This window comes from Acinonyx jubatus, chromosome B2, assembly GCF_027475565.1.
Source record: "Acinonyx jubatus isolate Ajub_Pintada_27869175 chromosome B2, VMU_Ajub_asm_v1.0, whole genome shotgun sequence".
Lineage (NCBI taxonomy): Eukaryota > Metazoa > Chordata > Mammalia > Carnivora > Felidae > Acinonyx > Acinonyx jubatus.
In genome coordinates this window covers 105,898,310-105,915,379 of record NC_069385.1, presented here as the reverse complement: position 1 = coordinate 105,915,379, position 17,070 = coordinate 105,898,310, and the positions used below count along the sequence as shown (strand labels likewise).

General features: G+C 38.4%; 1 protein-coding gene and 1 non-coding gene across 3 annotated transcripts in view; one reads left to right on the top strand and one right to left on the bottom strand.

The window, feature by feature from the left end:
* The window catches only part of LOC106973997 (24-hydroxycholesterol 7-alpha-hydroxylase), a 93,869-nt gene that overhangs the window by 48,170 nt on the left and 28,629 nt on the right, over positions 1-17,070 (bottom strand). For both annotated transcript variants that reach the window (XR_008298576.1, XM_015071172.3), the window contains exon 7: positions 12,260-12,350. Coding sequence is in view for 1 of the 2 variants with exons in the window: in XM_015071172.3 (XP_014926658.1) it covers positions 12,260-12,350 (91 nt within the window). In the remaining variant the exon portion in view is untranslated. The remainder of the gene's footprint in view (positions 1-12,259; positions 12,351-17,070) is intronic.
* On the top strand, positions 9,133-9,237 carry LOC113599038 (U6 spliceosomal RNA). The gene has a single exon (XR_003419776.1). It is a non-coding gene; the product is annotated as a U6 spliceosomal RNA (small nuclear RNA).

The window sequence follows — 17,070 nt, the reverse complement described above, 5'->3', positions numbered from 1 at the left end:
GGTCTCATGCGCCCAGTCCTTGGACTCCAACTCAGCTGTGTAAGAATGGACCTTGGGCTTGGATTACTCCTTACCAAGAATAAAGAGCCCATACAGCCTGTGCTGGTCTTATCACCTCGGGTGGGAGTATCCTTCCTTGCGGCAGGCACAGTGAAAGTTCCTTTGTCTCTGCTTAAAGCATGTGCACCATCTGACATCTGGCTGCCCCCACTGTTTTATCTGTCTTCCAAGGGGAGAGGGCCCCGGTTCCTTCCACTGAGGCACAAGAGGGGTAAGCTAGGGAGAGACCCACTGCTCGGTCTCTTCTGTATGTAAGTGGAGTGTGTTCCATCCAGTGCTTTACTGCTTTGTGTTTTTCCTAAAGACTCTGATACCAAGCTGCAGAAGCATTTAGAGTCCTCCTCTGGGATCAATGACCGGTGCACGGTACTCTGCTTGACATCTATTGAAATATTATAAGCAATAATCTTTTGGAAGTAGCCTCTGCTCAGTGGCTTCAGTTCGACATTCATAACCATAGACTGGGTATGTTAAAAAGAGGCAGTGATGACAATGGATTGAGAAAGATACCAACGAATGAATGCAATGTTGCTTAGAACAGGTTATTATTAGCGAATGTAAGATCAGGAGTTGATAACTAAGGGACTGATGCTCCCCACCCTTTCTTCCATTACATGCACATATAAAAATATCCCAAATCCCATTCTATCATTTTGAGAAAAGCTTAAGGTCACTATACCAAGTCAACTATATAAGATTCTCCTCTGAAAAAAAACAGTATTTTGTGTTATTTTCAGAAATATTTCTTTCATATATTGCAAAGAAGTTACCAGTTTCCCTACTTACTGGAATATAAAATGAAGCCTGCTTTATAATTACAGTATCTTTTTCAAGGAATAAAGGACATAGTCCAATGGATAATAAATAAAAGAGAGAGAGATTAAGTACACAAGACAACAGTAGGTAGATTATAAAATGTTAAATATATTTTGACCTAGAAATGCCCTTTATTTAAAAACTCTACATAATGACTATGAATTTTTAGATGGTGTTCTCTGGAGAGATGTCAACCCAATCTTAAGGCCTTTACCTCAGTGTTTGCTAAAGGGAAAGGAAGATCATCCAAATGCCTGAATAATTCTCTAATGGAACACATGGAAAAAAGAACTTTGTCAGAATGAAAAATGTAGAGGATAAGTAAAGCGGATGAACAGTGCCCACCAAGTGAGACATGAAACACTTAATAAAATGAGAAGCGCCTGAGTGGGACCTATCTCCAAGCTTGTAAATTTGAACAGGATATCAAATGATCCATAGCTATCTCTTTCAGCCTGTTGAAGCTAGGCAATAAAAGAGAGAGTGATTTCACACAAAATCTCCTGATTTAGAGCACCAGAAGATATGCAATCAGGTATTAGAGGCAGAAAATGTAGGAGGAAATGTATCCACCCGGGAAATCTATCATGGGCCAAAAATCTTATGTTCAAGTTTCACCCTGTTCTTTACAGCTAAGTTAGTGGATTGGGAAGTAACAAGTTTTGAGTTCTAAAGTGACACCATCTTGGTCTTTAAGGTCAAGGGAAAAAGAGGATAACAAAATTATATATTCAGAGCGGACTAGAACAGTTCTAGATGGAATATCCTGCATTAATAAACACTTTCTTAGGTAATCTATGTATGTTCTTCAAGGTTGATGAATGACAAGTAGTTTGTGAGAAATTCCAGCATAACTGAATGTTTGCTGGGTCCATTCCAGTATTTATTTATTTAATTTTTTAAAGAACTTTTAGAGAGAGAATGTGATCAGGGGAGAGGGGCAGAGAGAGAGAGAGAGAGAGAGAGAGAGAGAGAGAGAGAATCTTAAGCAGGCTCCACACTCAGCACAGAGCTCAATGTGGGGCTCAATCCCTCCACCCTGGGATCATGACCTGAGCCAACCCAAAATCAAGACATGTGCCCCACTGTTTTTTAAAATTTATTTTTATTTTTGAGAGGGGCAGACGGAGAGAGAGAGAGAGAGAGAGAGAGAGAGAGAGAGAGAGAGAGAGAATCTTAAGCAGGCTTCATACTGAGCACGGAGCCTGCCATTCTAGTATTTAAAAAGTTGGACTAGCAAAGGAAAACAAGGCTATGCAAGAAATTTTCTGTATGATAAGTTACAGCCTCCAAAACCTCTATATTAAGTACATATTCTCAAGGAACCAGTGGAAGTGGAGAAAAAAATTTTTTTAATTAAATAACTTACCTCTGCTCATGACTCCATTGAAGTGACCTTGGTTCTGCTACTTGACCTTTTTTTCTCAATATTTTGGGCAACAAAGGGCCAAGAATCTATCACAGACACAACTTTGGCTATCAGCCATTGAGCCCTGGCAGGTTGCAGAAGGGTAATGAGAGTGAGCTTCTTCAGTTAGCTGGAGGGACTTGGGTCTTTAACATGTCATGATGGAGTCCTCCAAGAATGTTGTTATTGGTTGGCAAGATGGTATGGAGACATACTCAAGTGGAGGGAAATTGTACACATATTATAATATAGCTAAGAAGTGTACAGATGGGGTTTCAAAAATAAATAAAAATGTTTAAATGCAATGAAGTAAAACCAACGAACTATTTGTAATAATACAAACAATATGGATTTTGCCTAGAATATCACCACAGGTTCTGAACTTCATTTATCACACTGCTAATTTTTATACTTGTTTATAATTAGGGGCAGAGACGGAACCTTTTCTGACCAATGTATGGTGAGTGCAGCCACATGAGTCAACGTCACCATGTAATATAGCATCTGGCCACTTGGACAATGTCAGTGACCATGCATCCCCAGTCAGGATTGCTGCTAAATCAGAACACAAGGGAATAAAAAAACATTATTGGTTGTTTCTGAGTAAATTTTCTCTTATATCCAAAGTCACACAACTAGTGAGCGACCAGATTGAAACTTGTAAGTCAAGTTCGTGACTCTAATCCCATGAAAATCTGGTAATGTATCTTTCACAATACACAAACAATAACTTCATGTAAGACAGGGATCATTTCTATGTAGGTGCATTTCTATTACTAATCTGGTTCCCTGTATATTAACATAAAAATTTTATTGGGGCGCCTGGGTGGCTCAGTCAGTTGAGCGTCTGACTTTGGCTCAGGTCATGATCTCACAGCTTGTGGGTTCGAGCCCCACGTCAGGCTCTGTGCTGACAGCTCAGAGCCTGGAGCCTGCTTCAGATTCTGTGTTTTCCTCTCTCTCTCTGTCCCTCACCCACTGGCACTCACTCTCCCTCCCTCTCTCTCTCTCTCTCTCTCTCTCTCTCAAAAATAAATAAACATTAAAAAAATTTTTTTAAGTTTTATTAATTTTTCCTTTAAATAAATGCACAGTAAAACTGAATGCAAAAAAAAAAGTGTTAATGCTCCCTTACATTAAAAAGAATAGGTAGATGGGGTGCTTGGGTGGCTCAGTAGGTTAAGCAACCGACTTGGCTCAGGTCATGATCTCACAGTTCATGGGTTTGAGCCCTGCATTGGGGTCTGTGCTGACAGCTTAGAGCCTGGAGCCTGCTTCAGATTCTGTGTCTCCCTCTTTCCCTGCCCCTCCTCCACTTGTGCTCTCTCTCTCAAAAATGAATAAAAGTTTTAAAAAAATTAAAAAAAAAAAAAGAAGGGTAGAAAGGGCCAATATAACCAGCTAAAGATTTCAACTGCATTTTTATGGGTTTTGTTTTTAAGATAGAATGACCCTCTCCTGGTGGGCAGACCCTCACCATGGGAGCCCAAAATTGGAAAAGAAAATTGCTTTTTAATAGCCTAAACAGGTCCCAAATGTGAGTGCCTGAACTTGCTTTTGGTCAGTTGCTCATAAATGTATTTATGCTGTGTTGGTGAATCTTCTGTGATCCTATAGTCCTTTAGTAGTTATCTAGAGAATACAAAGCACAATGAAGCTAAAAATGCAAGAAGCACCTAAACAAACCTGTAGTCCTACATTTTAACTAAAATAAAAAAGAAAAGTAAACCAAAATGGTGGGTTAATGGAATGACATTATACAAATTAAAATGTAAATACTTTAATACAATCAAATATGGCATAATATGTAGTTTAATGTTAAAGTAAAAATATGAATAGCTTTATTTTCTTCTTAGAATAGTTCTATGGGTACAAAGAGCAATGTTTATTATATTGACAATAGATAAAACCCTTTAGGAAGAGGAAGAGATTCAGAAAAAAACAAAGACAAAAGCTCCTCTTTCTTTATCAAAACACACAAAGTTTGGTTGAACTACAAGTGTGTGAATTTTTAGATACACAGGATAAAGAAGATTAGGGGTGCCTGGGTGGCTCAGTCAGTTAAGTGTCTGACTCTTCATCTCGGCTCATGTCATGATCTCACGGTTCATGAGTTTGAGCCCCGCATCAGGATCTGTACTGACAGTGTGGAGCCTGCTTGGGATTCTCTCCCCCTTCTCTCTCTGCCCTTACCCTGCCCACTCTCTTTCTCCCTCTCTCTCTTGAAATAAGCTAAAAAAACTTTTAATAAAAAAAAAAAAATGAGCATTTGACTTTGGGCAGCACAAAGGTGTGTCAGTCAATTATTGCGCTGTTTTTGAAAATTCATAGTTTATACAAGTACAAAGCGACATGAGAAAGGCGAGAAGATTTAACTGTTCTTTGTCTGCTTTCATGGACTTTGTTAGCAAGGGGTCACCTCACCTGGGAATAGTCAAGGGATGTTATGTGTGTATGTACACAAATATTTAGATATAAAGGTACATATTATATTTATGAAATGTGTTTGCATTTATAAAAATATATTTATATGGTAATATAATAAATATGCTTATTTTCTATACTCACATATATATATAAAGATACATATTCCATTACTTACATACACATATCGATATGTATTAGTTTTGACTGTGCAATATCTGCACCCCATGTTTCAGCAGAAGCTTGCCTACCAGCACAGAGCTGAAAAATGCCAGATTCTTGCTCCCCTTGCCTCCCGGGAAGCTAGGATGTGAAAATAAGACTTTGCCAATCAGATCTACCAACCCAGACTTTGCATTAGGAGTTAGTGATATAAAAAAGTGGACACTGAGGGGCACCTGGGTGGCTTAGCTGGTTAAGCATCTGACTTGAGCTCAGGTCATGATCTCACGGTTTGTGAGTTCGAGCCCCACATTGGGCCTGCTGCTGTCAGCACAGAGCCTGCTTCAGATCTTCTGTTCCCCTCCTCCCTCTGCCTGTCCCCTGCTCTTATTCTCTCTCCCTCTTTCTCTCTCTCTGTCACAAAAAAACAATAAAAAACATTAAAGAAACTTTTTAAATTAAAAAAAAAGCAATTGGAATTGGGTCTGTTAGTCATTATTGTTACTATTGTTTCTACCCTCTAGGATAATATTAGATAGAAATGTCTTCATGATATATTTCTGCTGCATTCAGTCCCTTTAAAGGGATGGCCAACTGATACAAAATAATTCAATTATTGCTGTAAACATTCAAGAAAACTATGGCATTTTAAAAGGAAATGCTAATACTTAAATGTAGAAAAACTCAGAGTCATAACAGTCACTAATATCATGATGTGACAAGATTGTAAAATTTTATACAACTGATACAGGTTATATCAGTTTTGGTCATGGCTAAGATTCATAAAACGACTATAGTTTGACAAATATTGTGCTGTCTGCTTTATATTTGCCATATTCTCCTAACAACTCCATTAGGTGGGCACTCTTATTTTGCCATTTGTCTAAAGAAGGAACAGGCTTAAAGAATTTGGTAACGTGGGGCGCCTGGGTGGCTCAGTCGGTTGAGCATCCGACTTTGGCTCAGGTGATGATCTCACAGTTTGACAGTTCAAGCCCCACATCGTGCTCTGTGCTGACAGCTCAGAGCCTGGAGCCTGCTTCAGATTCTGTGTCTCCCTGTCTCTCTGCCCCTCCCCTGCTCATTCTCTCTCTCTCTCTCTCTCTCTCTCTCAAAAGTAAATAGACATTAAAAAAGAAGAGGAAGAAGAAGAAGAAGAAGAAGAAGAAGAATTTGGTAACCTGAGTAAGGAATTAACCAGTAGTTTGTATCTCAGATTGGATTTGAACCCAGGCATTCTGACCCCTGCATTTGGACTAAGTTTTTGAGGTTATGACAGGCAACTGACATAATGTCTGGTGATCTAACAATTAAAATTTAAAACAAAACGACTAATTTCCAGGAATGCCCAAAAACTCTGTAACAAAGCAAAACATTCTTTGTCAGATTCTTAATAATTTGATAATGCATATTTCACCCATGATCAATGGATACAATAAAATCGTAGGTAAGAAGATTCTGCACAGAGTTCAAAACCCTAGAGAAATGTTAGTTGGACCTGAGACTACTCAGTGTCTCAAAGTACTGATCAGATATTAGCTGACACTAGCATTCTTCTAATTCAAAAATCAAGTGCAGAAACTCATCAAAAGCTTCTTTACATAAAATATTCATTTCATATAAACTGTCTACTGGGATGGGTGATAGAGCTGCCAATGAAAGTTAAACTAAGACATTCATCTCTTAAAATACATTCTTATACAGGGGCGCCTGGTGACTCAGTAGGTTAAGCGTCTGACTTGGGCTGAGGTCATGATCTCGCGGTATGTGGGTTCGAGCCCCGCATCGGGCTCTGTGCTGACAGCTCAGAGCCCGGAGCCTGCTTCAGATTCTTTGTCTCCCACTCTCTCTGCCCCTCCCACACTCACGTTCTGTCTCTCTGTTTCTTTCTCTCTCAAAAATAAATAAACATTTTTAAAAAATCAAAATAAATTAAAAATTATATTCTTACACTTGTTCATTAAATTTACTCAGAAAATATTTGTTGAGTAATTTTGGCTCTAGGCAGCTGGGGATACCTACCATAGAGACCAAGATAGACATCGTTCCTGTTGTTAGAGGGGCTATGTTCTGATGAAAAAGGCAGAAGATGATAGATAGATAGATAGATAGATAGATAGATAGATAGATAGACAGACTAATAAACAAAATAATCATTCTTATTAAGGAAATAGTGAGGTGAGTCACAAAATCACTAAGAGTGAGTTAGAGAAAGTGACTTCAGAAAGGGCAAGCCGAAAAGACCTGAGGAAATGACATTCAAGCTTACTAAAACATGAACGAGAACAAGGAAAAGAGTTCTGAGCATAGAAAACCTACAGAATCCATCAACAGGTACACACCTCCGAAGAAACAATGCAAACATTCCTTGTTCTTTCCTAACATCTTCTGGATACTTCCAAATCTGTTTTCATTTTAATAAAGTACACTTCATTCACGAACTTCCTTGAGAGCCAGTACCACAGTTTACTCATCTTCATAGCCCTGATATTTTCACACAATGCCTTATCACCCACAAAACAGAGTTGAAGAGCAGCTAAATAAATAGATGAATGACGGGTTAACAATGAATTTGAAAGGTTTCTTAAAAGAAATTTTAAAACTTATGGTGCAGGGTAATGTCAGCAAAAGCGGCAGAGTAAAGGACTCCCAAAACTCCCTCTTTAAAATCAATGAAAAATCTGATAAAAATCTCCAGAATCAACTTTTTCAGACCTTTGGAAATTAACCAAAGCTTACAGCAACCCAGGGGGTTTTTATCCAAGAAAAATGGCTAAATCTTGGTAAGAAGAGCAAGCTTAATGACATTTTAATGTGCCCTATTCCCATCCCTCTCACCATAGATCCACGGTACCCTTAAAAACCAATCACCTACAATCACAGTGCAGACCAGCAGCTCAACAGCCATCAGAGGGGACAGAATGATATTGGAACTCCTTCAAAACCTCATTCCTAGAGAATTCTCATTATTTGGCCTGTCTGAGGGTTCCCTACAAAGGTCCCACTTACAAGACTATCTTTATCTGACTGGACTTGGAACTTACTCAGTGGAGTAAGTCTTTTCCTCTGGGGTGTTGGTTGGAAACCTTTAAAGATAATGGACTTTGCAGCTCCCCGAGGCAATAGACAACAGTTGGGACACCACAACAGGCAAATCAAAAAGAGTAAAATGAAGAGCTAGGGAATGACACGTCCTAGGGCTTTGAAGAGGTCCAGTGTATTCCTGGGACTATAGAAATGTGTGCTTATAAAGGACAGTACAAATGCCTGGGGCTTTATTCAGGCTCCAGAAAGCCCTGAGAAGGCTCTAAGGTCTGACTCATGGCTGACCTTGGGGCACTGTGTCAGTGGAAGTGACCATGAAGGCAGAGCTGCCTACTGCCTAGCGGAGTGTTGAAGGCATGCTCCAACACGCAAACGAAATCCAAAACATGCAAACCGAGGAGTCTTATTGGTTCTTAGTGTAAGGAAGTCTTCATCCAGCTATTAGTTGAATACTAAACTAACCAGAGAAACACAGGTGGCCACACATGATAATGCAAAATTTACAGAATTAGTTAACCAAAGTCAATAAAGAAACACCCAAACAAGAGCTGTGACAAGGAGCAGTGGCAATAAACCTTGAGGAGATAGGAGAATCTGATTTCCAGAGCTGCTACATTGTATTATTTAAAGTGTCCCATTATCAACACAAAATTACAAGATATTTAATGGGAAATACGCAAAAGTACGTGGAACAAGAAAATACAGGCCATACACAAGGGGAAAAGCAATCAGTAGGAACCATCCCTGAAGAAAACCAAATGTTGGACTTAGTAAAAAGAAAAAGAAAAAAAAAAGAGTTTAAATCAGATATTTTAAAACGTGTTCAAAGACTGTAAGAAAAATTATGTTTAAAGAACAAAAGAAAGAATATCCCTTTATCAACATAAAGGGATATAAATTATAAACAGTAAAGATCAGGACAGAAATAAAAGAAGTAGTGAATAGAAAAGCAATACGAGAAAATAAAAGCAACAAAACCAGAAGTTAGTTCTTTGAAAACAAAACTGAGAATCCTTTAGCTGCACTGACCAAGAAAAGAAGAAAGAGGACACAATCACTAAAATGACAAAAGAGGGAGATGCTTTCCGAGTGGTTTTACAAACATAAAAAAGATTACAGGCAATAATATGAATGTAACGAGTCACATAGCCTAGATGAAATGGACAAATTCATTGAAAAGACACAAACCACAAAACTGACTCAAGAAAAAAGAGACAGTGCTCACTCTGGCAGCACATATACTAAATTTGGAACAATACAGAGAAGATTAGCATGGCCCCGGAACAAGGATAACACGCATTTGTGAAGTGTCCCACGTTTTTCTGGGGATGGAATGTACAGCAATGGTATAATAAATACGTGACAGTGTATTATGTATTTGAAAGTCGATAAGAGAGCAGTTCTTAAAAGTCTGCATCACAAGAAAAAAAATGAACTGTGTGATAATGGGTGTTAACTAAATTTATTGTGGTGATCGTTTCATAATATATGCATATATCAAATCATTATATTTTGCACCTAAAACGAATATAATGTTATGCGTCAGCTTTATTTCAATTAAAGGCAATAAGAAATATATAATCTGAATAAACCTACAACAAGTAGAGGGGTTGAATTAATTAAAAACTTCTCACAAAGAAAATCTCCGCACCAGATCACCTTGCTGGTAAATCTATCGTATGGTTAAAGAAGAATTAACATCACTCCTTCACAAACACTTTGAAAAATCATAAGAGGAGTGGATACTTCTTAAGTCATTCTATAAAGCCAAAAGTGTCCTGATATCAAACCCAGACAAATCACAAGGAAAGAAAAAAACAGATTAATATCCCTTTTTGATATAGATATAAAATACCTTAATAAAATACTAGCAAGCTGAATCCAGCAACATAAAAATTACAAATGTCCTATGGATATAAATATATGTATATGTACACTATGGATATTTTATATCCATAAAAGTTATATGTATTATACACATGCCTAAGTAGGCTTTATCCCAGGAATGCAAGGGTGGCTTAACATCTGAAAATCAATGAATGTAAAATAACATGATATGAAATAAAATACTGTGCCAAGTGAAAGAAGCCAGATACAAAGGACCAATTATTCAACAGCAACTTTTACCCTGAGACTTATTTTATAAGAAAGTTGACCATCATGCCTGGGATGGGCTCTAGTGGTGAGTGTTGGGGCCACAGAGATGTGGAGAGGCATCCAAGTCACTAAGGACATCTCCAAGAAGGAAGTGGTGATCTTGTAACAGAGAAGAGCATTAAGAATGTGAGAACTGCCATACGAGTCAGATTCTTGTTCCATGCACTCTAATGTGCTTTCTTTGACAGAATTCGTTGTCACATATAGATATCCTCCTTGATATCAACCTTCAAAGAATGAGTGGTCTCCCACCTCTAAATTCCTGAGCTGCTACTACATCTTATGCATAAACGGATTCTGAATCGTTCCATATACACACAGCAAAGAACATTTGATATTTTAGGTAAACTGTTTCAATTCTGCAAGAGTCTTAGAAACTGAAGACATTGATAGATGTAACTATTACACTGGTACTGCTGTTTGAAGGAACATTTTTCTGCCAGAGGAGAAATCCTGAAGATTATGACTTTGGAGAACCTTAAGTCAGGAGAAGACTCCAGTGAGGAAACGGTAAAGGTGAATATGAGACAATCAAAGACACATTCCCTTTTATCCTTTGTAGATGTGCTGGCACGCACATTTCCATTAACTTTGTAGCTCTAAGCCCCATAAAGGCAAGTAGTCTTGTATTCACTAACGTATCTCCAAAATCTAACTTGTTAGCATTGTTGGTGCTCAGTGATTCTAACCCTCACCATATCTGTAAGACCCAACCCCAATACCTGCTATTCATACTCAAGGCTCAGAGACAGTATTGCCTAGACAGTCATGTTGATCAAGCCAATTTGATTTTTGGTTTAATTCAACAAGAAGCAGTAGAAAATAAAGAAAACATTTCAAAGAAAATATTTTCAGCAATCATGAAATGGTGGGGGTGGGGGGCGGGACTATCTATTGGCATCAGACTTTCGTCCTATTATTACATTGTTTTCTTCCAAGTCATTTATTATTCTTTTTATATCAGAATACATAATTTGACACATTGAGGTTTTTTAAAAGATGCTACTTCCAAACGGGTCAAATTATGCTACATAAACAAGGGGTTGAGCACTGTCTTCATTCAAGCTTATTTCTGCTTTTTAAAACAGATGACAAGCATCCCAAACTGAACTAAAAAGTGCAAGGTGGCAATCCCCATCTCCAGTCCGAACCCTCCCAAATCTCTAACTCTAACTTTTAAAACAACTCCTTTAGTGACAAAACATTACCTGACATCTATGTTATGTAATATATGCACCATATTACTTTTTACAAAAATCTGGAAAATCCTGAATTCCAAAAACAACTGAAGGGCCAAGAGGTTTGAAGGTCCAAGAGACTTGAAGAAAAAGCCTGCACGTATGTGTGTATATACATATATATGTGTCCATACATATACATATAGTGTGTGTGTGTATGTGTGTGTACACACACACATACACACACACACACACACACACACACACACACACACACACTGGGATGAGAAAGGACAAATCCAAGTGTCCAAAATGCAACCTTAAAAAAAAAACAAACAAAAAACCCATGTATCAGACAATACAACTTTCTTTGAAAGTGAATGAAAGTGGACTTAGTATTAGCCCTTAACATTAAAAGAAACTAGGCAAATGGGTGATGGGCATTGAGGAGGGCACTTGTTGGGATGAGCCCTGGGTGTTGTATGTAAGCCAATTTGACAATAAATTATATTCATAAAAAAATTAAAAAAAAGAAACTAGGAAAATGTTTAAGTTAAATTTAAAGGCATGTTAGTGAGTAGCATATTTGAAAACAATATAAAGATATACACATATTTGAAGAAAAAGCCTATATATGTTTGCATTCAAGTATACATATGCATAGTATAAATGTATATATATGCATAGTATAAATATATATACATACACATATATACATATATGAAGTACATATATACTTGCATTTAAGTAGAAAAATTAAGCAAATCACAATCTTTCTAGCACTTATTTCATGATTTGGAAAGTAAGGGGGTTGCACTAGATGACCTCCAAAATCCTGGACAGTAATCAAATTCTAGGAATCTACCTGATCAGTTTATATCCTGTGTTCAATTCTGGATTATGTTCAACTTCTATAAAATTCTGGGCACTTAGGTTTGCCCGTGACATGTGACAAGCGCATATTTATTAGATATCTCTTCAACTGTGTAATTCAATCCAGGTTTAGTACCTGCTGTGCCAAACACAGAAGATATGCCTTCCACAATGGTCTTGTGGACACTGGGATGAGAGAGGACAAATCCAAGTGTCCAAAATGCAACCTTAAAAATAAAAACAACAACAACAAATCCATGTATCAAACAATACAAGCTTCTTTGAAAGTGAGTGAACACATACTTAATATTAGCTGTAAACATGAAAAGAAGCCAGGAAAATGTTTAAATTAAACTTAAAAGCACACTGAAGAGCATTTTTGAAAACAGACTTTATGAACAACAGAGATGTTACCCGTCTCTGAGAGCCAAAGCTATAATTTCATTCTGTCACGGTAGTTTAACTATATTGTTTATACAGATTAAACTATCTCTACTAAAACATAAGGCAGGATTTTTTTAGTAATTCACATTAGAAGATATTACAGAGGCATACAATAAATATCCAGAAGCAACGAATTATGACACTTAAGAATGTTAATCCAGACAAAAACATTTTCTAAAATTTACTTTCCTTGAAATAGAAATGAATGAGCAAATCACATATTCTGCAAATAAAACATGGTAATTTTCAATAAGCCTAGGAAAGTATACCTAAAATACAATAAACTAAAGGATGAGAGTTACTCAGTATCAAAACTACGGTTCTTTCACACCTGAAGGTTACCAAACATAGCATGCTTGCAAATTCTCTCTCTAGACCAAAGAAAATCATTTCATGTCTTTCCTCACTGTGGTATTACAAGGTAAAGTTATACCGCCATACATTTCAAAAATTAACTTTCCACTAACTTGGGTAGATGTTTTTGCTTCTATTTTTAGGTTACACAGTCAACTTGCATAAAATCATTAAAAGAAGCTTGGGTTTCCCTTTCATCCTTTCTGTAAATATGTATTGTGACAGAACTTTCATCTAGGAAAATCAGTCCTGAAAGACTCAGAAAATACTTAATATTTAAAACACTTAAGTTTTTTTGTCTTTTTTGTGAGGTAACTTTAAGTACCTTTAAATAATCCCAATACTCCCCTCTGTGGTCAAAGAAGGAAGAGCAATTATCGGAAGGAAGCGCTCAAATAAGCCAAATTTGATACTGCTCAATGGTGTTCCCCTCTGGGGCAGGAACTCTGTCTGTGGGAGGGTAAATATGGTACTGTGTACGTAAACAAAGTGAATGGGAGAACAAAGGCCGCCACCATCTGGAGAGCCTCTTTCCGTGGCATTATCCAGATTACAAAAGACTTATCCTAGAGATCATCCAGGCCGATTTACACTAGAAGAAACATGACCAGAAAGCTCTCTTCTCCTGTCTCCCCATTCGGGCTCCTTCTATTATTATCTATGGATGGAAAGGCCAAATTATTGGATTTAATTAATAACCACTCCACCCTCAGTTCATCTTATTTATTAAAGGGTCAGAGTTCACGGGGCGCCTGGGTGGCAGATAAGTCAGTTAAGCATCTGACTTTGGTCCAGGTCATGATCTCATGGTTCATGAGTTCAAGCCCCGCATTGGGCACTCTGCTGTCAGCATGGAACCCACTTTGTATCCTCTGTCCCCCCCCCGCCCCTCCCCTGCTTGTGCGCACACACTCGCGCACTCTCTCTCTCTCTCTCTCAAAAATAAATATTCAATAAATGACTAAAAGGTCAGAGTTAATATTAGGGGAAAAAACAGCTTAGTGATAGCACATAGACTTTCAGTTATACAAAAGAGGGGTTCAGAGTTACACTAAATAGTGCCTAGAGTTTTAGACATTCACAAAAATTGGGTAATATTTATTTTTATAACAAACACAAGAAAATCAGCTAAATTATAAATGGCTGTACAATGATGTTATTTATCACTTAAATTTGGTAAAAAAAAAAAAGCTCAATTACTTTTTCAAAAAGAAAAAAAAAAGACACATAAAAGACAGCAAAGAGTAGGGGCGCCTGGGTGGCTCAGTCAGTTGAGCATCCAATTCTTGATTCAGCTCAGGTCATGATCTCATGGTCATGGGATGAAGCCTACTTAAGATTCTCTCTCTGACCCTTCCCCTCTCTCTCTTTCTCAAAAAAAAAAAAAAAAAAAAGGACAGTAATAAGAAACTAAGAAATTTACATATATTACTGAATCAACAAACAAGACTAAGTGACCACAAGACCTTGGCAGTCTCAGTTAAACATTGCTCCCAAAAATGACAATTAGAGTTCTGTCAAAGGGGTCAAGTCCATGGTGAGGCCTGGGCAAAAAGAAAAAGGGTGCCCTGGCTCACTGGACTTCATAAGCAGCCACTATAATGCTTCTGGAGAGGTAAGAACAAAGGTGACAATGGACAAAGAGGAAAGCCCTGCCCAGCTCTGTTAGAGAGAAGATGAATTGGGTATGTTCTTCAGCAGCATTTATTCCCCCATTCAAAAAAAGATTAATAAATATTGAGGGAGTCTCCATAACATGTCAGACAGTCTTCTACAATCATGGTAAACACAAATATGTACAAGACATCATTCCTGCCCAAAGAACTTTACACATCTAGTTGGGGATATGAAATACAATCAGGTGAAAAAGGAGCCAGGTGTGGTGCCAATAACCCATGCTGTGCGAGTTGAAAGTGAGATGGGGTGGGGTGGGGGGTAGTGGTCACTACCAAAAGGATTTAGAAAGAGCTTCAGAGAAGCGGTCGATATCAAAGACAAAATGTCAGCTGTGAGATTAGTTTTGGAAAAATGTTCTTAAAAAGTTCATTTGAAAGGAATTTCTTGGAATTGGGAAGTGGTTTCTCCACAGGAATAATTTCACAAATTATGGTTAATATTTTGGGCCAGTCCACCAAAGGTCACCTTGACCATAATGGAGCCTTCTAGTGACCTGTCCCAAGCCTATCCTTCAGATAGGTCTGAGTTCCATGGGCCTGGAGGCAGAGCACAGAGTGGGAGAGAAGAGAAGAAAGGACAGGCCCCACCTCCTGTCCCTCCAGCAGGGCCTGCAGTGGTTGTCTAGGCACTTATGGGACATCACAGAAGCCAGGCAACATGGCCACTCCCACCCTGGGGCATTTGGTCCAGGTTTGAGAACCAAGCCAGCTTATAATTGATGGGCCATTGAAAGTAATGATTGACTGGAAGGATGGCCTTACTTTTTATAAAAGAAGAAAGCTAACACTCATTGAGCACCTTCTTTGTGCCAGGGACTGTTAGCCACTTGCCATGTCTTAAAAATACAACCATCACGACTATCGTATGAGGTAGATCACATTCATCCTATCCTATAGATGAGAATACTGAGGCTCAGAGAGGTTAAACAATTGGTTCACTATCACCCAGAACGGGGATTTGGCAGTGGGCCTGACTCTCTGAAGCCTTTCTAGGGTGTCTGTCCACACACCAGCTGCCTCTTGGAGATGCCAACAAGCGCCAGCAAGATGGATCTTTCACTAATCATCAGACACTTTCTTTCTGAAATTAATGATTTAAGTCCTTTCAGATGAATGCCAGGAACACGTTCCAAAGAACTGACTTCCCCTGAGTCAGATCAATTGGAGCTTTGTGTCCCTTTTTTCTGGGGGACCTCTCTAATGAGATCTTGAAAATTAATCCTGTGACAGGAGTGGCTGTTTTGTTGCTGCTTTGGGAGCTGTTCTGATGTCTGCCTTTTAATTTTGCTGTAGCTTACTCGGTATCCAAGAGCACTGTCTAAGGAGAAATCAGGGAATAATGTCAGAGGTACATAAAGAAGAGGAAAGGATTAGACGATTCTTATTTGCACATTCCAGATGAAATACGTAAGACTGACACACATGTGAGCAGAGAGGCCAGTGTTTCTATTTCCGCTTCTTACCCAGTCTGTGTTCCAACAGGTTAAAAGAGACTAGACTATCAGTACTTAGAAAGCCTTCATTAAGAGGAGGGAGAAATAAATAATACTTAAAAATATCTTATTTCTATTTGCTAGAAGAAAAAAAGAAAAATGGCTACATGTATCATTAGAGATGGGCTGAATAGTCCCATTTAGTAGAAGACAGATGCATAAAAAAGGTTACTCTTTAATTTCTCAAATAATGTAAGCGCAGCTTAAGCTAATGTGGAATCTTCTGACACAGGTAGCTGGTGCGGGTCAAACATGAAGTGGCACACAGCACATGGCTTTGATCTAGTTTATAACAACTTTAAAAGAAACAGTTAAAGGGGCTCCTGGGTGGCTCAGTAGGTTAACTATCTGATTCGGCTCAGGTCACGATCTCACGGTTCATGAGTTCAAGCCCCACGTTGGGCTCTGTGCTGACAGCTCAGAGCCTGGAGCCTGTTTTAGAATCTCTGTCTTCCTTGCTCTCTGCCCCTCCCCTGTTTGCGTTCTGTCCCTCTTTCGCTCTAAAATAAATAAATACTAAAAAAATAAATAAATACTAAAAAATAAATAAATAAGAAACAGTTAAAAAGTCTTTGTTCTCGGCGCACCTGGCTGGCTCAGTCGGTTAAGTGTCCAACTCTTGGATTTGGCTCAGGTCATGACCTCAGGATACGAGTCCTGCTTTGGGTTCTGTGCTGACAGTGTGGAGCCTGCTTGGGATTCTCTCTCTCTCTCTCTCTCTCTCTCTCTGCCCCTCCCTGGATTCTGTGCTTGTTTTCTCTTTCTCTCTCTCTCTCTCTCAGAGTAAGTAAACATAAAAAAATTCTCTGCTCTCTTCAGAAGTATTGTGAGTTCCAAGGTCACCAGTTCCATTCATGGGGAAGCTTACAGGACATAGATGCCACCTAACACAAACTGATATTCACCGGATACCAGCGGGGTTTATCTCACTGAATCCTTGCAACAACCTTGTAGAGAAATGAGAGTCACCACTCATTAAG